Here is a 23606-nt window from a genome sequence, read left to right on the forward strand (position 1 = left end):
GCTGGGGTGTGACATTTTTCGCCCCCTCATCATATTTTGCTTTAAGAAAGGATGGTACTCATGTGCAGCTAAGATAAAGGACATAAGAGGCGACATCGAAAAGATCTTAATTTTTTGTAACATTTATTCATTTAAAAATAAAACTTCGTTTTATTTGCTTTATTAAGTGATTATTTTATTCATTTTAAAGAAAAATATGGAAAAAAAATCAAATTTCTATTACAAAATTTCAAATTTTAAGATAAAATTTTTAAAAATTGAATTATATTTTATAGAAATAAGAACAAATAAATATCTTAAATTTATAATGCAAATTATATTCTTAAATGAAATGGTCTTTTATTTGAAAATTGTACCACCCAAAACAATGTTCTATACCATTAGTGGTACATGTACTGTTATTTAAGAAATTCTAGTTTAATTGCATATAAAAAAAAGAAAGTATGGAATGCAGAGGCACATATTTTATTAATCTAAAAAAATAATAATAATTTTAAAAATAAAATTAATTTAATATAAATGTATGGAAATTCCAAGACAATATAATACAGACGATAAAATTTCATAAAGAATATATAAGACTTTTTTAAATGCTTATATGCCATCTTAAAACATATTTCAACACTAATTATTATTCAGTCATAAAGGTAAAATTGAAAATGTTTATTCAAAAAATATTATAAGATGTTTTTCAGTTCAATGTATTTAATACATAAGTGTGTTGCGTTCATATGTGTTGCACAAATACTGATCATTATCTCCTTCATTTGAAGCAGGTGGGAATTGTACATGATTTCCCAGAAGTCTCAAAGCTTTGCCTGCAACAGAAACAAAATTATTATATAACTCAAAGTTATACATAATTTTTTATCCAAAGAGAGCATCAAAATATTTGTACAGCTTTGTACATTGTACCTTTCTTTTGAAATGGTAATAGCCATTGTTATTCTGGAAGTCTTTGTAGAGTTTCTTTAAAAGTTTGAATATTTTAATGGAGAAATAGCTTTAATATAATTTATTGTAATCAATAGGAGAAGTCTCCCTTATACTTATACAAGTCGGATCGTTGAATCTAGACTACCAAATTAGGCATGTAGTTACTTCTTAATTAAGTTGTTCTTTAAGAAAAGATTTTTCAAAATTTTAGAATAAATTTTTAAGCAAAAATTTTTAAAATTTTAACTTCCTCTCTCAACTATTTCGAAGCATATTATTGCACAAAAACATTTTTACGCCCTTTTAAACTTTAAAAAAAAGTATCTTCCCCTTTTTAAACAATTTATCTGCTTTTTATTGATTTTTTTAAATGTATTTTAAGTATACTTTACAATAGTGTTTTAAAATGATTTTTTCTGCTTTTATGCAAATGTACGTTTCGACGATATTAAATACAATTTTTTAAAATGTTTTTATCAGTCTATGATTAAAAATAAAAGTTTTCATACCATTTTTAACCTAAAATTTTACTGTGCTATGATATTTTGGTTTATAGGCTAGAATTTCCTTTTAATATTTTTCAAAATGATGCTACCGCCGTGAAAGGAGTATAACTGAATGGTGAGAGCTTCGAGCAATTATTGTGAAGCAAACATACGCGCGTTCTGACAACGAATAAAATATCGACAAATAGAGATTTCATCTTTTTTGACTTGCTTGTTTCATCAGTTTATACGGATGGTGTTTCTAATCTTACATTTTCGTGCGGATTATGATTTGATTTTGCGCTTTCTTGTAAGGTGAATTTTGAAACTTTTTGAAAGAAATTAAACTTTTGCTTTAAATCTAGAATGTTATTCCAAAAATATACATTTATGGTAATTTCGTTTAGATCGCCATTACAATTTAAAATTACGTACAGAAGTATATAATAAATCATAATGATATATACCGCGTGACTTTGCTTTTAATTTCGTCTTGTCTTCGACAGTAAATAAAGCACCTTAATTTCTGAGCATGGCATTGCATTACTTTAGTCCTTATAATTTCATACCATAATAGTCCTTATAATTCCATACCATTTGACTATTAATACCATAATAGTCAAAGTAAGTTATTTGCAGACTAAATTTCTAAATAATTGAATTCAATTACCTCTATGTGAATTGCAATCATAGGATCTTCCCAAGAGTTGTCAACATGTATTTGTGCTCTGCCATCTCCGCCCACTTGTACTGATCTGCCAGTACATCGATTTCCATCCTTCTTACCGGATATGACGTCACAGTAGGTTCCTTGAGGAAGTCCTGTCTGCAAGGACTGATTCAACGTATGACCATCGTTATTGATAGCTATGAAGCCTTTGTTGCCCCGGCTGAAGGCTATTTGATTGTTGTCATTATCCCACCAATTTGCGACGCCATCGAATCCAACAACATTTCGGAACTTAACCATGTTGAAAATCTGCCGCCACCTGCAGTGAAAAGTTCTCTCAGCATCATTATAGAAGTACTTTTTTGAAGAAAATAAAGAAAAAAATAAGAAAAAAATTGAAATAATCTTTCATTAATTTCATGTTATCATGTGAGAACATTATTAAGTCATTGTTTTAATTAATTTAAGACATTTACCAGTTTAAACCGGTTTGAATCAATCATGTGACTATCAGATTACGCTTGCGTTAACTTTTAGAAAATCGATGGTGGGTCCCCCCCCCCACTCCCATTTCAAAATTGTTCGAGCTCCAAAACATTTTTTCCCAGCTAGAAAAATATAATTATTGTATAATTATTTTTTAAAATTCTAATTATATATTCTCGCCAAGTTGTAACTTTTTGTTCGCGATAGATTGCCAAATGTGATAGCCTTCTTTATCATTTTCTAATAACCTTAAATTCGAAAAATTGGTACCTCAAAAGTGATAAATAGTCAATTTTCTACCCGTGCACTTAGTGGGTTGAAAAAACCTCAAACCAAAACAACATCATATTCTCACATGAGAGCAAAAAATAAGTTTTGAATTTAAATTCGACAAGCTTATGGAAATGTTACTTTGAATAGTTTGAAGCTTCATGAGGAAATGATCATTTATTTATAAATCACGTTTATTGAATTGTCACATATGCAGAAAAGAAAACAATAACAAAAAGATGTCACAAATTTGAGCTGGATATGCAAACAGATTTGATCCTATTAAGGTAAGATATAATTTTTGGCAATAGAAAATTTTCCAATCGCTGCAGAACTACACTAATTTATGATCTGTAATTTGATCACAGATCAACCCGAAGTTTGAGTTTCCGTACTTTAGGTGGCTTTTCTACTCTCAAAAGCAAAAAATTATAGATTATTATCAATTCTAATTGAAAATTACAGATCAAATCATGAAGAAAGAAATTACAATCCCAAGAATTTGGAGATCTGTTAGAAATTCACACCTAATGCATGTCTGACGCTTCCATCGAATTACAGAATCCTTTATTGAATTTTAAAAAATAAATAAATAAAGACTAAAGTCAATTGGCCATATTAAAAATCTCGGGCATATATCAAATTCATTTATGGATTGAAGTAACAATATATTCGAAAACATGCGTCATCTAGTTAGGAAATTAAATATATTCTTAGATGAAGGAATTAAAATCAATAAAGCTAAATGAATGTAAAAAAAAATCATATTCATATTCCAATTTGAACGAAAGTGTCTTCAATATACACTGCCTATTCATCTATACGAAGATTTGAAAGATAGAGCGTGTTGAATTGATACCCCTAGTATTAGTCCTATATCATCATCAACGAATTAGAAAAGATCGATTAAGTTTTGGAAGAGCAAATAGCTCACATGATCTGTTGTTTATCGTTGCTCAGAAGTTTAAAAAACTAAAGCAGCTTAATGCAGTAAAGAAAGCTACTGAAAAACTCATAAACCTTGGAAACTGCATTCATTCTATCTCTGAAGCATTTACCTATCTACTGGTATGATGAAACCTTTAGAAGCTCCAAGAAGACAAAATATTCATGCGTTTATTTTAAGGTTTTACAGCTAAATATGATGGAGGAGGGCAAAATGCCTCAGAAGTTATATTAGGTGCTTGCATGCATTTTAATCAGCGACATCTATTGGCAAACATGCGAAGTATCGGTATAAATAACAATGATTTTGGGTTTTATCAATTTACTATTATTTTATAGTTATCGTTTTGAAAGTTTTCCATTTAGTATCATTGAGTTATTCAGTGAATAAAGACCCCAATCATGGAACCCTCTAAAGTGCATTTTCGACATTTATTGCTTTTTTTTGTTGTTGTTGTTTGATTTGAAGAAAATCTGCTGCCGAAGCCCATCAGACACTTTAAGAAACTTATGGCGATACTGCTCCGTCATATCCCAATTGGTTTCAACGATTTAAGAGTGGTGATTTCGATGTCAATGACAAAAAAACGGCCTGGATGACCAAAAAAACATTCAATGAATTTCAAGACATATTGGACGGAAATAGGAAAAAGTTCTAGGAAATGATTGAACACATTTTGATTGATATAGATTGTACCAATTTTTCACAATAAATACCTTTCTAAAGTAAAAAAAAAAAAAAAAAAAAAAAAAAAAAATGATCAAAATACATGCAAGTACTTAATACATTCTATGTGCGCTAATGTTTAAAACAGATTTTGAATTCTGAAATATATATATATGAAATGACATTTTAAACTCTTAATTTAAACCAAATTAATTTCCAAAGCTTTATCTTAATTTAGCCCATAGTAAAATATTCTCTTATTTCCTGATCGCATTCCAACTGAAACTGTGTACAAAGTACTACGCCATCAATATACGTATCGAGTGAAAGTGATACTTCCGTTGCCCTTCTCAAAGGTCAACACGTGTATTGAATTGGCGCGTGGCCGGAAATCCCATATTATATAAGACTAGTGATCATTTGTTTCGTCCCTTCTTCCCTTTTTGCCTTCTTTACTTCTCCTTTTGTTTCGTGATGTGGCGGACGTGCCTTGTCCGTGTCTCTGCTTGTAAATAATTATGCTTTCCAGGAATGGATATTAAAATTAAATTAAAAAATCCAAAGCGTCTTCTATGTCTTCAAACCTGCCTTCTACTTTTCCGAAATAACTTTACATATATACTTTCAACAAACACGAACCTGTGTTCACACACCCAGCCATCTCCACATGTCAAGTCAGGGTTTCTCTTCACACTTTTGATGTTGTAATTTCCATCATGCGGTGGTCCGATCCAGTCGTTGGCGTCCTTCCCATTGACGATGTGTTCTGTCCAGCTGAAGCTACTCATAACCCTAGTAACACCATAAGGCCAAGCAAGCATGAAAGCGACCGCCATTTTGTACATGCGAGATTGCCTGTGGGTGAGGATACTTCCATAACCCCCTGCTCCATGGCCTCGTTGATTGTCGTGGTTATCCACAAATGCAAGGGCGTTGTTTCCAGACTGGAAAGCCCAGCCTTCACCAAAATTGCGAAGATACTTCAGTTTCTGGTTGTTATTCTTCCTGATCACATTACCTGGAATTAAAGTGTTGCTATTATAAGACACAAAAATTCAGTTGCAAGTATCATTCACCGTTACGCATCAATTGCAGTTCATGAAAATTTTAGTTTAAATCAATATTACAAATTCAGATATCTACAGTCATGCCCATTGTAGATCATGTATCAAAGAAAAAGTCATTAACGTCGGCCTAGCTGAACATAAGTTTGGGTTTAACCTTATACTGTATTTCGTTAGGAATAATGTTAGGTCTGTTCATACTATCCAAACATTATGTGTCATTTAATCATACACTTTGCCCAGTTTAGTACTATACATCGTCTCCTACCAACTGGGCGCGGATTTCTTCGAGGCTAAATAGTACAAAAAATAGGCAAAATAGGCAATAGGCAAAATTTTAACACTGATTTAAGCACTATACGCGAAAATAGTTACACTAACAAATGTGACGGTTTGAGCCGTCCGTGCTAGTTAAGGAGGAATTATACAGATCATTTGGAATAAACACAACTTTTATTAGTGCATATTGTTACAAACCTGTAATTTTGCTTCCCAGTACGACTAGTGTCATCGTAGGAAAGACAGGATGTACGATCTGTCCTGTGCGTGCTGAGCGTCAATGAGCTCAGAGCTTGACGACTAACTTGGCGACTATTTGGCGACTTGGCGATGAATTTGGCGAGAAAATGGATTATACGGAAAGGTCGAGAAGTTTCACGATCCATCCAGTAGGAACCGAGATACACCCAGAGACGTCCTGATTAATCTGGAAGATTCTAGACCCGCCCCCCCCCGCAACTATAAAAGACAGGCACTCACCAGTTGCAAGGAGTGGTGTAAGTGAAGTCCTGTGAGAAGTAGCGAGTCGGAAGCTAAAGCGAGAAGTTCAGCCGTTGGAAAGACGGTAGAGCAAAGCTACCAGGAACCCCTCTCCTGCTGGATTCTGTCTATCCGATTCGTGTGCTGCTTTCTATTGAAGTGTGCTACTGTCATCTACTGTGTTCGTCTCTGCTGTATATAGTTGTCGTCTTTGTGCTGTCCTGTCATCGTGTAAATAAACGTCGGGTTTTTTTTTTTTTTTTTTTTTTTTTTTACTGCCGCCTGCTGCTTGAGCGTTCTCCACACCATATCACTTCCACTATCCAAACGAACCCGGAAATTTCGTAACAATATTCTCCTCTAATGTCAAATTCCGATCAATACCAGTATTTATGTCTGTTTAATTTCATGTTAATAAATATTCTTTATTTCAAATGCCAGTCTTTGATATTAAAGTTAACTATGCTACCCGCATCCAAAAAGCATTTTTAATTGAGTATCCTCCCAGTTTAGAAACATGAATTAGGATGCATCACAACACTTACAGGGATAGTGGTATCGCAAGAAATATCTGGTTTTAGTAGTCGGTTTGCCCTTAAGATTGTATGAATGAAAATTTGTTTTTTAGGTGCTGCTATATTTATATAAGAACACTATTTTGAATAGCAAACTCAACATCTTAAAATAGCAAATTTACTGTATGCTGTGCAATGGCTCTTCCTGAACCATCCCATACATGTTCAAAAGGATTCAGATCCGGAGACCTCGAAGTCTATCCAACACCGAATATTTTCTTTAAGGGAATCAATCAATTTTAGCTTTTTGCGGCCACGAATTATCGTCCATAAAATGACAGCCGGGCCAACAGCACCCCAGAACAACCTCACAAATGCATCAAGGACCTTATCTCTATAGCGATGTGCGGTGACAATACCCTCATTGAAGACGTGCAGTAATGTACAACTGCCCAACATTATACAAATCCTATCAATTTTACTGGTAGCAATTTAGAATTATTTTGAATATATTTAAGATTTTAATTTTGGATATGAATTTAGCATCATCCTATGTAGCCCAAACTTACCTGTAAAAATAGATAGAAGCAAAAATGATGCCTATACGTAGGTTTGTTTTTAATCTTGAGTTCGCATAAAAAACAAAAAACTGAGATATTAAAATAAATATCTCCATCAATATTGCTATTTTATTATTCATTTGATTCCCATCACGTCGTAAGAATATTGTAAAAATGTTCACTATAATTTAATTTCCTAAATATTAGACAATAACAGAAGTTAAAAGCATACCTAGATTCATGCCGTACTTGAACTCAGTGACTCTTCCAAATCCAACATACTCATCAGACTTAATGGCCTCCCCTCCTAAATCGATGACTTCTTGGTAAATGAAAGGTCTTTTGCCAGCCCCAAACGTTACTTCTTTCAAGTTGTTCAGCCTTCCATAAATGGCGGTCAGGTCTGCTGGCCACATGTGTTTTGCAGCGTCCACCCGAAAACCAGCCACACCGAAATCAATCAACTTGTTCATATATTCCACGATTTTGTTCCTCACGTGTTCATGGCCCAGGTCTAGATCAGCTAAACCCGATAGACGGCAGTTGCGCACCTGCAATAGTTAATAAATTAACGATCAGGTAAAACTATAATTTCAACAGAAAATGAATTTCAAATATGGATTATAATTTTAAAAAGTGCGTACGTAATACATCTTCTTCTGAAGCTGAGAGATTTATGTCATTACGATTCCAGCAACAATCTAAAGAAAACTAGAACTTCCACGGATAGAGAAGATATGTAATATCTATTAACCCTTTCTAAGGCCGTGGGAAGTATGCTTCCCACCAAATTTATCAATCTTTGTATGAATTTATGTAGGTTGGCATAAGTTCTGACAAATTTTTTTAGAAAGACAGAAACTCAAATGCTTGAGTTCTTTATCTTACACAAAATGATGCGTTTTGATTTGATACTTAATTATTAATTAACCAAATTAATTGATTAATCATATTAAATTTATCTAATAAGCTAAATAAATCCCTTTTCTTATTCTAATTTCAAGCCTAAAAATATTTTGACATAATATGATTTTTAAAAAATGACCCTTTAAAGGGTTAAAGTAAAAAAGTTGGTTTATATGATTCAAGTCCCAGTTTGAAGTTGCACGAGAATTACAGGGTCAAATTTTGTGATTTAAAATAATAATCAGATGCACTTAAATCGACATTTTGCTCTGAATAATGTGCTGATTTTTGTTGTTGTTGTTGTTTCTTCTGGCACTTGCCACGGACAAGCCCGCTGTTCAAAGACAGCCGATTTTAGCCTAAGGGGGAGCGCCTCTTGTTTTTATCGTAGAGCCAACTAGGGCCAAGAGTGCAACTTGACTACTCACGCATCACTCATTCGCTTGCACAACCCCTTTTTACAGGAGGGCACATTCATACATCTCACAGATAGAGCAGGAAGAACAACCATGCCCAAGCCGGGACTCGAACCCGGGATGCTCAGATCACGGGGAAGATGCGCTACCCCTATGCCAGGACGCCGGCTGATTTTTGTTAGTGTAATATAGAAGTCTTATGAAGACTTTCATGTCACATCAATCAAAGAACTAAGATTCAATGTGTAGCAAATGTACCGGATTTTCGTTTGAAGCAAGTCTTTAATTTTGACTCCCGAAATAAACCATCCATCGATACGGATGAGAAATCTCTTGTCCCAAAAATGCTAATCGCTAAAATTTGACTTGCATATTTATTCCTATAAGTTCGAAAAGTTAATAGAAATCCTCAAAATGCATTCACTTATTACTTTTTCGTATGCGAATTATAGAGATAAAATGCCGTTGTCCTGGTATAGGGATAGATTGTCTTCCCCTGATCTGGGCGTCCTGGGTTCGAGTCCCGGTTCGGGCATGGTTGTTCTTCATCTGTTCTATCTGCGAGATGTGTGAATGTGCCACCCTGTAAAAAGGGGTTGTGCAAGCGACTGTGATGCGTGAGTAGTAAAATCGTACTCTTGACCCCAGTTGGCGCTATTAAAAACAAGAGACGCTCTCTTCCGGCTTAAAATCACTGAATTCGAAATCAGCGGGCTTGCCCATGGCAAGTGCCATCAGAAACAACAACAAGAGATAAAATAATATCAAAAAATTCAAACTCGAGGTTTTGACCAATCTCAAACATTTCAAAGTTCTCTGAATCCGACAAATATTTTTGGCATTATGCCTGTCTGTGAACACTATAACTGAAAAATGCTCCAAACCAGACGGATGGGATTTGATATATGGGCTAAAAGCCAAATTTTTAGGTTTCTGTGAAATTCTGGATGAAATCCATTCACAGAAAATTTCACCATCTACTGTTCGTGTCAATAACCGTAGCCATCTTGGTAGATAAAATTTCGTACACAGGTTCGTACAGGTTTCGTACTCATCTAAAATACATATTCTTATCAACTTTTGTATCAAATCTGTCAAATGGTTGACTGTCTCTGTATTTTTGCATGCATCTAAACGCAGTGACTTAATTCAATGGAATCGAGTGTAATATCCTACGACTACAGCCATACTTCCGTCTCAAATAGGTCTCAAAAAGGCGTTCGAAATTCATATTCTCACTAAAGATTCAGTAAAAATGCTAGATTTAGGCAAAATATCTACATTTTATAACTATTGTTCACCAATGTCATGCGCCGGCGTCCTGGCATAGGGGTAGCGCATCTTCCCCGTGATCTGGGCGTCCCGGGTTCGAATCCTGGTTCGGGCATGGTTGTTCTTCTGTGACGTGTGTGAATGTGCCCTCCAGTAAAAAAGGGTTGTGCAAGCGAATGTGTGAGTTTCATCTTCTTCTGAGCTGGAAGTCAGACTTCTGTCCTCGGGTGCTCAGGGAGCTTTACTCTCAGAAGCTACTGCACCCCCTTTCCGTGATAAAGCGGATACGTCATCATCATCAATGCCATGCAAGGTAGTAGTGGTCTTATTGCAGGCCCATAATTTTATGCGGAAAGGAGGGAGATAAAAATTTTATTGGAGCGCATGCGCGATATTTTGGGGGAGATAACTTGTATTGATATATTATATGAATTATAAACAATGAGAATAATTACCGTTTTTTCTAGAACTTTCCTTTAATTCGTATATCACAGACAATGTGTTAGTCAAATTCTCCTAACGGGAACAAGTCTTTTAAAATAAATATCACAATTCCATTGTAAAGACAAGTGCGTAGTTGCAATATGGATCGCTTTTTTCATTTCATGATGTGTCCGCGTTACCACGGAAAGGGGGTGCAGTAGCTTCTGAGGGTAAAGAGCCCTGAGCACCCGAGGGCAGAAGTCTGACTTCTAGCTCATAAGAAGATGAAACTCACACATTCGCTTGCACAACCCCTTTTTACAGGGGGGCACATTCACACACCTCACAGAAGAAGAACAACCATGCCCGAACCAGGATTCGGGCCCGGAGCGCGCAGATCACGGGGAAGATGCTCTACCCCTATGCAAAGACGACGGCGCTATTTTCCTTTCTCGATTAGAATGGCATTGTTTTATCATTTTACTCCAAATATTTCTCTCGAAAAATATTTTATGATTGGCAGCATCGCAGAATTCACATCACCGGTAGGTATTGTGACAGGCTTAATAAACATTACACACAATTATTACAATCAATGATCCATCAAGCTGCTGACTAATTTCAACACTTTTTATGCTATTCTTATGAAAAATTCAGTTGCCTATCCACGTTGAAGATGCGTTTATTATCGATGGTTAAATTTAAAAAATGGGATACAGAAGAAAATATTACAAGATACAAAACAGAGAATCAACACATAAACGCACGTACTTGTATTTTGTTGTTATAGTCTTCAATGTCTCCGGATCCAGTAGGGCATTTCCCTTCTTTGTTGAAGTGTTCGGGACCGTAGGGAACACCGTCATACTTGGGAACGGAGGGGTCAAAATAACTTCCTGCTGTTCCATGACCTGCACCAATATGACCAGTCATGTGGTTTATGACAGCATCCACATAGATTCTGTACGAACAAAAAGATTCGTGAGACAAAATACAATTTCGTGAACTTAGGGAGAAATTTAAATTTAAAAAAATCCTTATCAATTAACAGGGCACCGATTATTAACCATTTCCTTGCGATTTCCAGAATAGATGGCATCCATGTGATTACATGGGTAGAAAGCACCGAATATAAACGGCATCCATTTGATAAAGCGTGTATGAGTGCCGGCTGCAGCCGACCGCATGATCGCCGACCCCACGATAGTGGGAGATTTTTTTTTGTTCGTATGTGTGCACATCTTGTTGGTGCATTCATACAAACATTGCACATTGGTGGTGGTCACCATCGTTTGTTTCTGTGATCATAAGCAAACATGCACACAATACGGTTTCGCAATGGGCACACTTCACGCTGTTGGATAAGTATCATTATCCAACAGTAAGCTCAAGATTGAGATCGGTATTCAAACTTTCAGTGGCTAAATTTAACCAAAGTCTAATAAACACATTTCTAGAAGCAATGGCACGTCTAGCATTACTCCACGGAGCGGACTACTATAACAAAAAGGACAACTAGATCACTCTGTAAGACTAATTGGCTAGATTATCGGTCTTCTAAGGTTCAAATATCGCATGAAAATTTAATTAATTTCCATAAATGAAGCATTGAGAATTAACAAGCGCCAATTTCAGGTAGACATATTATAAATATTAAAGGTATACCATTGGCGCATGTTATAATTCAGTATATCTCTGTACTGGCTCTTACTAAAGCTCTTCGGATTTAATCCGTCAGATTATTCATTTGTAATTATTGTGGAACCGAAGACAATTCATAAGAACAAAAAAAATTGCTATTTCTTTGTGAAATTTCATTGTGAAGAAGTTTTAAGTGTCAAGATTTACCTCACGCCAACATTGTTGCATCTTCTCACCATTTCCCTGAATTCATTCTCAGTTCCACTTCTGGTGAAGAGTTTGTAGCTCACCGGTTGGTAGCGCTCGAACCATGGCCTCTTCACGGCTTTGTTCCAAAACGGTTCCCAAACAACACCGTTCTCGTTTGGTGGCGAGATCTAAATAGTCGAAAGAAAAACTGTAGAGTTTTGTGCAATATAAAATGTTTTCACTATTAAACTGGAAGTCCATTTCTCTTCTGAAGAAGTTTACATGGAAAAAATACTGTAAACATCGAAAAATCAACTTCATATCACCATGTTTAAGACTTTTTTTTTATTTGTCAATTGATAATCGAAATGACCATAAGTGCAGAGATATTAATTCCAGTTTTGTCAGGGTATATGGACAGGATAATATAAAAACGCAAGTCCTACATGGTTAAAATTTGGCATAATGGTCTTCTACCAAAGTGTAGAACTCTATTCCGTTTTGGATGAAATAAATTCAAAGGGACAAATAGAGATGTATAATTTTAGTAGCTGTTTGTGTGTACTAAATCTTTTCTTAAATACATACTACAGATCCTTCACTATGCTTGATAAATAAATACTATTTTCCTAATCCAGATGGACTACAAGTGAAAAGTTCTTTACCAGGCTGAGCCATCCCGGAACATAGATCCTAGGAAATTCCACTAAAAACTGAGAAGAGTTCAGCCTATCCCGTGCAGTGAACAAATAAATGGATACTAAATAAATTTACTAATTCCATGGACTCGGATAACAAATGTTTATGAAAAAATATTTGAAAACAAATATAGGGTGGCCACTAACACGCTAGATGCCATTACTGGCATTTGATATTCGAGCCACGTATCTAATTAAATTATCCCTTTTTTACTGTTTCATTTCTATAACAGAGGAAAGATGATCTAATTAGATAGACGGTGCGACACCGTTCAGATAATACGAGATCATGCGGCAGTCAGTGTGTTAAATAATACGAGATGTTCTATTCGACCAAAAATTACCATATTCAATCTGTATAAGATTCTGTTCAACTAAATGGAATTATATTCTGTCTATTATTTAAAGCATGAAAATTCAATTCGTGCAAAGAAAAAAATTATTTGTTTTAATTTTTAGTACTAACTACTACATTGAAACTTGTAGCTCAATGAGTTAACCTTTCAAATGTTCAAAAGGAAAAGTCCTGTAATTGCATTTTTTTTATCACAAAGCACACTTCGACTTTGATTTGTCAAATTTGGAGTATTCTGCAATTCTTTAAAAGGGCAAATTAATGATGTTTCTCCTTTGTAAACAAACGTTTCATAACAAAAAAATCTAAGTGAATGAGATCCGGGGTGGTGGTTAACTGTGAGTGTATTAGGGTTAATTATTCTTTCGTTTGCAAAATATAGCACAGTTTATAAAAAATTCATTATGATCTTTCTTGGGCTTCTCTATATATGAAACGTTGACATACGTAGCACAGAAATCGATCTTATTATTTATTGCTGAATGGCAACAGTTATAATGTGAGCAAATCATTATATGAATGTTTCAGACTGCTTCATTGACTTGACGTTTCTACAGTTGCATTTCATTCAATATTTCGTTAATAAATGGAGCTGCTATATATTATAAGAAATGCTCTAAGAAAGCACGCCGTGCCACCAAAAACTCCATTCAGTCAGAGGAAGGAAGAAATCAAGAAACAGGCATCAAAGAAAAAGTTTATTTCAGCTCGAAAATAATCTTAACTGTAGCGAGATGGATAATCGTTTTGATTTATCGGCAGAAACTGATGGCCATATCTCCCAAATTTATTATTCCACAAAAAATGATTTTCACATTATCTTAAAACTAAAAAAATTAGCTTTTTAATGATAATCAATTTTATTTCTGTATAATTTTCTAAATTTTTATATGCAATACACAATCTGTAATTATAATAAATTGATAAGTTGAAACCAAATTTTACTGGTTTATGCTACTTAAAAAACAAGAACTTTCCCAGTAATCCACTACAAAGTAGGAAATCCAGTTTTCTGTTTATTCACTCATAATTGCGCTTCTTAAACGAAGCACCAAACATGATATATACGAGAATCTGTAACAGTTTTTAATTAACGTTTTGATGAAATTTAAATTCATCAATTATGACATTCAATCTCATTCTTTAAAGGTTAAGGTTTAAAAAAAAATACTTTCTGGTAAAAGTGAATTTTAGTGTGCACCCAGCTGCGCCAACAATGCCAAGTCGCCAATAAAGATGGCGGACAAAATAAACAAATACTTCCGCGGATTAGTTACGGTTACCATTTCCCGCCATCTAATTAGAAATTTTTACTGATAAGCATTTCTTTTCCATGCTGCCCGGTGCCTTCTACAGATACCTGCACCGGGCAGAATTTTTTAACTTAAAAAAACATCCTACGGCTTCGCTAGCAGCGGGAGCGGGAACCTAGTAGCTTCGCTAGCACATTGAACATAAAGACTGTGTGGACAACATAAACAGTACATAACCAAAAGAGAATAAAAAACGGAGAAATAAGCAATCGGAACATTCTCCATACAAAATTTCAAACAAACATATTTTTCCCAACTTCATCAACTCGTAAAAAAATATATTCCACTCACCCTTCATCCATTCTGCCGGTTCGATATCAAACCATTCTCAATACAAAATTTCAAAGCATCCTTTCCTAACTTCATCAACTCCTAATATATATATATATATATGCATATTTAACTCACCCTTCATCCTTTCTACAGGTTCGAAATACTCTAATAACATAACAAATTATGAAGGGAACCAACCGTTATAACACCAAAAGAATTACGAGAACTGCGAAGAATTCCATTGCAGCTGTCTTTTAAAGTGAGAATGCAGACGATTTTTTTAAAGCGCATACTGACAATTAAAAATTGCAAAAGAATAAATATTATCTGTTCGTATTCACATTAAAAAAAAGAAAGAAGAAAATAAATTTTAATTATAAGCTTAACTTTCTTTATTTAATAAATTTTAATTATAATAAAGAACAAAATTAAAATCTTTAATCGATATTTTTTTTAATATTTTTAATTTAACATTTTTCATAATGTAATTGTAGTTTATGTACAACTCAACCATTGCAAAAAGTAGTAAACAAAACAGAGTACGGTTGCTATAAGAGGGATCCGATGGGTTGCAATATTGGCGACAAACAGCTGGTGCACACTAATCTTCACTTAGGCCTACTTTCATTAGGCATTAACTCCGAAATAGGATTTTCACTTCCGCTTTTATTTTGTAGTCTGGCGCATGAGGCGATGGAAAGGCGAACCACTTTAAAACAAAGGCTTTTATGTCATGTCGATAAGAGGAATTGATACTCAAGGTTACAGCTAATATTGGCTTTTATATATGCACAGATAAAAACTGAAGTTACAACTTAATGGGTTAAAAAAGTTACAGTTAGAATGCTAGTGGATAAGAGATGGATAATCACCGAGATTCGAATCCAAGGTTTTATTGGTGGGGTTCGAATCCTTAGATCTCCACAGTAGTATATACACTTTTTAATTTGCATCCACAGTAAGTAGTTGCACAAGGATTCAATTAAATTCATTTTTAAGTAATATCAAATAACAAGGTAAAATTTAAGAAAAAAATACATTCCCTATTCATGGTTTAATGACCTAAAAAAAACTATAATCTCGGTAATCAACAAGCTGGTCGCTAGAAGCGGCTAGAATTGAATAATCCTAGTTCCTGTTATAAGCACCCAAACGAATTTCACTGTTCTGAGTGTAAGCTCATTAAACCACATGCATTAACTATGTTGAAGCAAAAATTTTAAAGAAAATTTAGTTAACTCTTTCGATTAAATGGCTAGGCCTATTTTATGTACATCACCTTAATGCACTTAATAGCAACTTTTTTTATATAAACCGAAAATTTATGCTTAGAATAGAGTGAAGTCTTGGTCTTCTTGTCTTCAAATCAGGTTATATTTGGAGGAGAAACGAATTTTTCACATTCGAACTCCATATACCTCACAATCAGCTTCTATAAAATTCATAACATAAAAAAACATTTCATAAAAGACAAGACGCTTAAAGATGCTGCCTTGAGTGAATACACCTTCATAGAACCCCTAATGCCATCAAGTGTAGATAAAAAACTCTATATAGATTTGGTACTGTTATGTGCCGATGGTATTCTAACCTCTCAATATATTTTATTCAATTTTGAATCTGATGATACTTTAAAGTACAGCAGTCGGTAAAAAAAGAAAAAAAAAGGGGGGGTTGGGTTAAAAAGGAATTACACAAGAAAGAAACTCAGAATAAATTTCCATAAAAATTAATATCTGGTATAACAGAAAACATATTCATATGTATAATTAATATATAAATTGCCACGCACTGAAAAAAATATTATAAAAACTTTAATTATTTTATTTATTTAAGTCACTCATATTTAAGGAAATTGTTATTTATAATTAAAGTAATCACATTTATTTTTACGCATTCCATTCTATGAAAATATTTTTTTTTATTTCTGCGTCATCGTACTATAAGTAAAAACATATTGCAAAATTTTACGTCATTGGATAAATAACATTAGTAAATGTAAAATGGTTTATTATTTATTTATTTATTATTTTACTTTCTAATGTATGAAATAAAAAAAATAATTTATAACAGTAAAAAAAATCGAATTCGAGATTTTAACGAATATCTATATTTTAGGACTCTCCGTGTTCAATACTTATGAAGCTCGTAAAATAAAAGCATTTTAATTAAAACTATTTGTAAAATGTTATTTTTAAATAATTACAAAGGGAAACAAAAGGAAAAATAAACTCAGAGTCGAACCCTGGTCTTGCGGATACGAAGCTAATGCTCTCCCGAGTGGGCCATCAGGACTTTCAGCAACATACGCAAATTATAAGTATATAAGCTATGCTCAAAGTTTGAGGGTCATTTTTCAAGAAACAGACTAGAAATATCCTAAAAGTACACTACTACTATCATACGAAATTTCACCTCGAGCTCAATTTTCCACAACACAAATTCGATTTTCGAATGCTTATTATGTCAGAAATTTATAGCTAAAATATCGCCAAAGATCACACAATGGATTCAATAAAAATTGTTAAATTCAATCTAAAGTTCAATAGATCAAAATTCTTACTCAAGATTCACAATTTTATACGGGGGAACAGGGAATAACACCTTTATTAGGGAGTAAAGAAATTACTAAAAGATCACGCATTGGTTTAAAATTATAGCAGGAAAAACATATTTACGAAAGCAATGACACTTATGAGCAACCTTTGTGGAAAAGCATATTTTGGAAATTTTTAGAAGCACAATATATACTATATACAACATTCAGACTAAATTATTTTGGTTCATAGGTTATAATCGATGTTTTTATATGGACAAGAACAGATCGTACATTTAATATAATCTTTTAATTCAAATAATTTGGTTCCTTAACTAGATCATAATCACTTATTACGGATATTTCGATAATGTGGACGTTAGCCAAGAGATTATCGGCAAGCAGTAAACAAAGCGAGCGATAGCTCACCAATGGCAGATAACAACTCGTTTTTTCTCTGAGTATTATGGTCCGTTAATTTGTTAGATGTGAAGCGGTTCTTGGCCATCCGCATTTTAGCAAATAGTTCTTCATTTTTTTTGCGCTCAGTGTAATGTGGTTTTGTGCTTCCGCTTTAATATAAAGTTCCATTCAATAATGATATTACTTTAAAAGATTGCTTATAAAATTGAGTAGCAAAACTTGAAATTACAAAAAAAAAAAAAAAAATGTGTGTGTGTGTGTGCTCGCGCGCGGCGATTCGATCAAAAGTTATGGTGGGAAAAATATTATCTCTTCATCTCTATTTCAATCCCGTTTAAAGAGTTGTATTAACGTCCCGTTTTAAAGCAACAATAAGGCTATTTTGGGACGGGCCTGGTAGAGCCGCGATCAGATGACGAGGACGACATCTAAGCTACGACCGCACTCTCCAAGCTTCCACATTACATTAGTGAGAGAACGTTTGGCCCCGACGGATTTAACATCCACCAGGGCCGCTCACACGACGGTTCTTCAGTGGAATCGAATCTCAAAACTGAAAACCTCCGATACTGAAGCCGAGACCTTACCACCAGGACCCCTAAGACTAAGAAATGTATGTGCCGAATTTCGTTCGAATTCTTCAAGGGGTATAAAATCGAATAAAGTTTAAAGTTTTTCAATATTACATATATAGAAAATATTAAAAAATGTCCCCAAAAAGTGGAATAAACTTTTATTTCCTTAAATTTTGCATCCTATGCATATACCTATAATTACGAAGTTTTATCAAATGAGGTTGGAAACTGTATGAAAATATTTTCGCTTCTAAGGAGGATGAAAGCAAAAAGCTAAAAAGAAAAAAAGAAGTACAATTTTTTTTTTTTATTTATTATTGATTTTTAGCTTTTGAATCTTTATTACAAAAATGTCCATAGAATGTTTCTCTTATTTTCATCTATACACAAATAAAGTCTCGTTTTTCTATCTACAAAATTTTCGGTGATAATCTTATTTCTAAATTAAGAGGAATCAGTCACAAATTTACATGAAAACATTTCTTTTAGAAATGAAAATTTATACAACGCAGAAAAACTACCAAATACAAATATTTGTTCTAGAAGCATAACCTTCAATGATCACGATATCAGAGAATTTTTCTAGTCACGTATAATTTGATTGATCAATATTTATTTGCAAAATCAACTTTATAAAGAGAATTGAAATGCAAGAAATTGATTTTTAAGACAGAAAAAGAGTAGAATACCAAAATAAATAAATAAATAAATTAGATTCTTTGTTCACAGTTGAATGCGTACTATTAAATTGATGCTTAATACCAATCAAGAGAAAAAATTACAAAATTCTTTATTCGTTCAGTGCAATTTCGGTATTGTCTATTTTATGTTTAGATAAATCACATATTGCACTTCATTATCTTCAGCTAAGAATCTTTCCAGGATCTGTCGTAATAAATGATATGAGAGGAGATTCTGAGAATTTCATTCTTTTTCAATACGGAATTACAAAATGATTCACTTTTCTTCAAGAAAAGAGAAACGGAACTCATAAAATTCAGATGTTTAATTCATTTTAATGGAATATTTCTTTAGTTTTCCTTGTAGTAATGCCCATACCAATGAATATACGAAATTAATATTTTTTCACTTAAATAAGAGTTGTGAAAGTGAAACTAATCGGTAAAATGAAATTACTAAAGATTATGTTAAGATTACAGGATTGTTTCAAAATAGGATTGAATAATATAGATTATTTTACGATTCCTAGAAAGAAAAACAGATAGTTGAAGAAAATAAATGTACTACTAAATATTAATAAATGATAATAAAGAGTAAGTAATATATTTTTTAATTTTTTGCTTTCTTTTCTGATGTTTTTAATTTTTCACAAATTATTATTATAATTTCGCATTTCCACTACTTTTTTTCCTTCATATTTCTCAGTTATTATTTTTTTTTCACTATTCATTCTTATAATTGCGTATTTTTATTCAAAATATTTCCAATTCGAAGTTCAGGAAATTACAGAAAAGAAAGCATTAAAGCGATAAATAAATTATGCATACCCTTTTTTCTCTTTAGTTTATTTCAATTCATAAATTTCTATTTGGCATAGACTATTTCTTGTTCTTAGCTTTTTAAAGCTATTTTTATTGTCACCTAGGGCCGAGACATAGCCTTAGAATTTGCCAATTTGAGGAATATGTCAAGGAATTCATGAACTCAAGGCTCTTAACCTCCGTACTGAACAGGTGATACGGATATTAGCATGGCATTGAGGTGACTTAATAAGTGGTTACGCTTAGTTAAGTGAAAGTTTTTCATAGAATAATACGCTGATTATAAACTATATTTCAAAAAAAATAAAAAAAAAATTAAAGAAGGCGCAGTTTTATATGGGTAATATAATCTGTCCAGAGTCAAATCGGTGTGGTAAAGTTATGATGAAAATGTAGACAGGAAAGAGATGATGAGATCTCTTGGCGTTCTTCGAAAACTTTGGATCTACTTCCTTAATGGGGATGTTGTCACTTATTTTTTTCGAAGAATCCTGTTAAAATTTCGGTAAAATCCTAGATGGGCCCACCTCTTGGCGACTTATTTGAAATCTCGCCAAGTTGACTACTAATTGAATATTTGTTATTATTTTTCAATTAAAAAACGATACTTGAAAGCCAGAAATAATAATAAATAAAACAAAATAAATAAATAATAATAAAATAAAAAATAAAATAAAATAAAAATAATAAAAAATAAAATAAAAATAAATTTTAAAAAAATCCGTCTAAAGACGTCTAAAAATCCGTTCAAAAAGACGCTAAGAGGTGGGATGTTCTAGGATCCACCCAAAATTTCTTGTAAAGTTCTCGCAGTTTTGCAAGGGTAAGATCTTTACAGATGTTATTACTCCTAACAAATCACGACATGTTACCGATTTACCAAACCGTCATATTTTGTAATCTTTCAAGTACAGTAACAAGAGACTTGGCAGCAGTCGCCAAAATAGGCGATGAATATGAGATTACAGGCTGGAGCATGGTTTTATAAAAAAGAAGCTTGTCATTTTGAGGGAATTTTGTCTTGAAATTTAGAATGGGTAAAGCCTGGCTTTAGCTCTTTGTAGTTGTTTTAAATTTTGGTAAAATACTTTAAATTAAAAGTTAAGTGCTTATCCAGGATGACACCCAGGTACATTGCATCAGTTCTCCATGGAATAACTTTTCGAAGCAATTTTAGTGTTGGTAGGAGGATTCTTTTTCAGGACATGTACACGGTAGTTTCAGAAGCAGAGACAAAAAACCACACATGTAAGGTAAAAATAGTCTGCTGTTAGTACTGCATAGTGATACATCTCATAACAGATGCATGTATCAGTATCCATAAAGAAGACGTTACTTCGCATACCGCATCATGCAAGGTTTACCAAAGAGAGCTGTGCGAAGAATAACAGTAGTTAGGTTTGGCGATAGGAAAAGTAAACAAATTGGCGAGATCCTGACCATCTACAGTAATGCAAGTATCCTCCACTTGTTTGACAAAAAAAATTTCAATTAATTTGAAACAACACAATGGTAAATATCGGAGCTAATTCATGATGACATGAAAAGCTACACAACAATTTTATTTCAGAATCTTTGCATATTGTCCTTTTTTTCTCTTGCGACACATCCAAGTCAATGCAATCAAGTCAATCTATTGTTGAATGTTAGATGACATGCGCATTTACACTTGTTATGTAACTAATGTAATCAAAGTGATTTGATAGCATTGCCAAACTCGATTAATCAAAATTGCTACCAATCATGTTACCGATGTACAGCTCCTATTTCCGATTCTTTCAGTACAATACTCATCTATCAAAAGTATAATTTTAATTCTCTAGCGTCATTTTAATGCCTTATACTAGCCTAATTAATATTTTTGAAATACAAAGTAATTATTCTAACTCAACCTATTAATATATAGCTAGAGAGACTGTATCGAATAATTGAGATTCTAAATTCTATGTTACGGGAACAAAAGAGTTAATTACTTTCTTTTTAATACTTTACTTACTTGTACACCACCATATCCAAATGGTCCAAGAAATTGCTCGCATTCATCAGCTATATCATTCCATTTCCACTCAAAAAGATGAACAATAGTTGTTCGTCCAGGCTGAAAATGCGGTTCATGATGAGAACTTTTGGCACTCTTCCCTAAAAACGAAAACACTAGAAGGAAGGCCACAAAATGAACCGCCATATTGCATCAACAAACGACGAATCATTGCCAAGGCGCATCTTAGGTACGATTTTGTAGTTTCATTTGAAAGGAAGTGACGTTCGATTTGGCGATCTTTAGTTGATATAAACAAGTGTGAATAGAAACTCTCAAACTGCTTCCATGCCAATTCTAGAACAGATGATACCCTTTTGGTTCAAGGTCAATATAAACACATGCCAATTTATTTTTGTGATTAAAACCATTTAAAAAGAGATCAAATGATTAGAAGTGAGCTTTGTTTGAATTTTGTTTCTAAACATCTTTATTGATTATATAAGATGAACTTATTAAAAAATCGATAATCGATCGCTGATATTTTATGTACTTAGTACAAATATCTTGATGACGACGATAAGAACTTTCATGTTTCAAAGTATGTTCATTCTCCCACAATAAGCTGTGCATCTGTTAGCTGATAAATTGTTTAGAATAAACTAGAAAATAAAAAACTTTTTTGAATATTGTTTGGCGTTTCGATAAATTTTGAAGCAGAACCATGAAACACTAAGAAGATAAAGAATACAAAAGTCAGCAAAAAAAAAAAAAAAAAAAAAGAGGATGAAAAAAAATGATAAAAAAAATTTTAACGGCGTGAAATAGTAGTACATTTGAGGAAAAAAAGGTGTCGAACTTTCCGTTGCCTTATGCATTATAGAACAAAAAAATGGTCCTTTTTATTATATATTATTCGTATATGAGAAAATATTAATATTCTGAGTTTAATATCGCATAAATAAAATCAGAAAAAAGGCGCATCGAATGCATTATGGAACTATAATCAATTAAATAGATTACATTTTTAAGACGAGATACTAATAAAGGTGCACCAAATGCATTATGAAACTATAATCAATGAAATAGATTATATTTTTAAGATGAGAAATCAGAAAAAAGGCGCATCGAATGCATTATGAAACTATAATCAATGAAATAGATTACATTTTTAAGATGAGAAATCAGAAAAAAGGCGCATCGAATGCATTATGAAACTATAATCAATTAAATAGATTACATTTTTAAGATGAGATACTAATAAAGGCGCATCGAATGCATTATGAAACTATAATCAATGAAATAGATTACATTTTTAAGATGAGATACTTACATGTTATAATTTCTTAATTGACCTGCTGTCATCTTGCACCATAAATTGTTTATCACAATTGAAATTTTTGTTTTCTTTTTTATGATGTGAGAACATGATGTTGTTTTGGTTTGGGGGGGGGGGAGGTTGGAGCCTTAAAATACGTAGGCAGAATAATAAAGAGTATGATTTGTTGGAACTCATAAATTATAGGATTTTTTTTTTCAGGATTATAAATATGAGAAAATATACCAAATCTCGAATATGTCCTATCAATTTCTGAATCAAAACCGCGTAACAGTTATATTTTTAAAAAAAACATCGTTGCAGAGTGATCATGGCGTGAAGTTCAATCCCTTTTTTTAAAAAATGATTTCAATCTTTCAATTTATCAAATGTATTTCATGGAAGGATCGATGATTTAAACATTCAATTTT

The 23606-nt window shown here is 33.0% G+C and overlaps 1 protein-coding gene across 1 annotated transcript; it reads right to left on the reverse strand.

Annotated features, from left to right (window-relative positions):
* Positions 1-449: 449 nt before the first annotated feature.
* Positions 450-22102, reverse strand: LOC129988412 (pancreatic alpha-amylase-like). Its single transcript, XM_056096636.1, has 7 exons — positions 21876-22102; positions 12223-12392; positions 11146-11335; positions 7590-7908; positions 5099-5477; positions 2092-2410; positions 450-818 (listed from the first exon to the last, which is right to left on the reverse strand). The coding sequence occupies exons 1-7, from the start codon at positions 22062-22064 to the stop codon at positions 807-809; spliced, it is 1578 nt and encodes a 525-aa protein (XP_055952611.1). The 5' UTR covers positions 22065-22102; the 3' UTR covers positions 450-806.
* Positions 22103-23606: the final 1504 nt, after the last annotated feature.

This window comes from Argiope bruennichi, chromosome 10, assembly GCF_947563725.1.
Source record: "Argiope bruennichi chromosome 10, qqArgBrue1.1, whole genome shotgun sequence".
Lineage (NCBI taxonomy): Eukaryota > Metazoa > Arthropoda > Arachnida > Araneae > Araneidae > Argiope > Argiope bruennichi.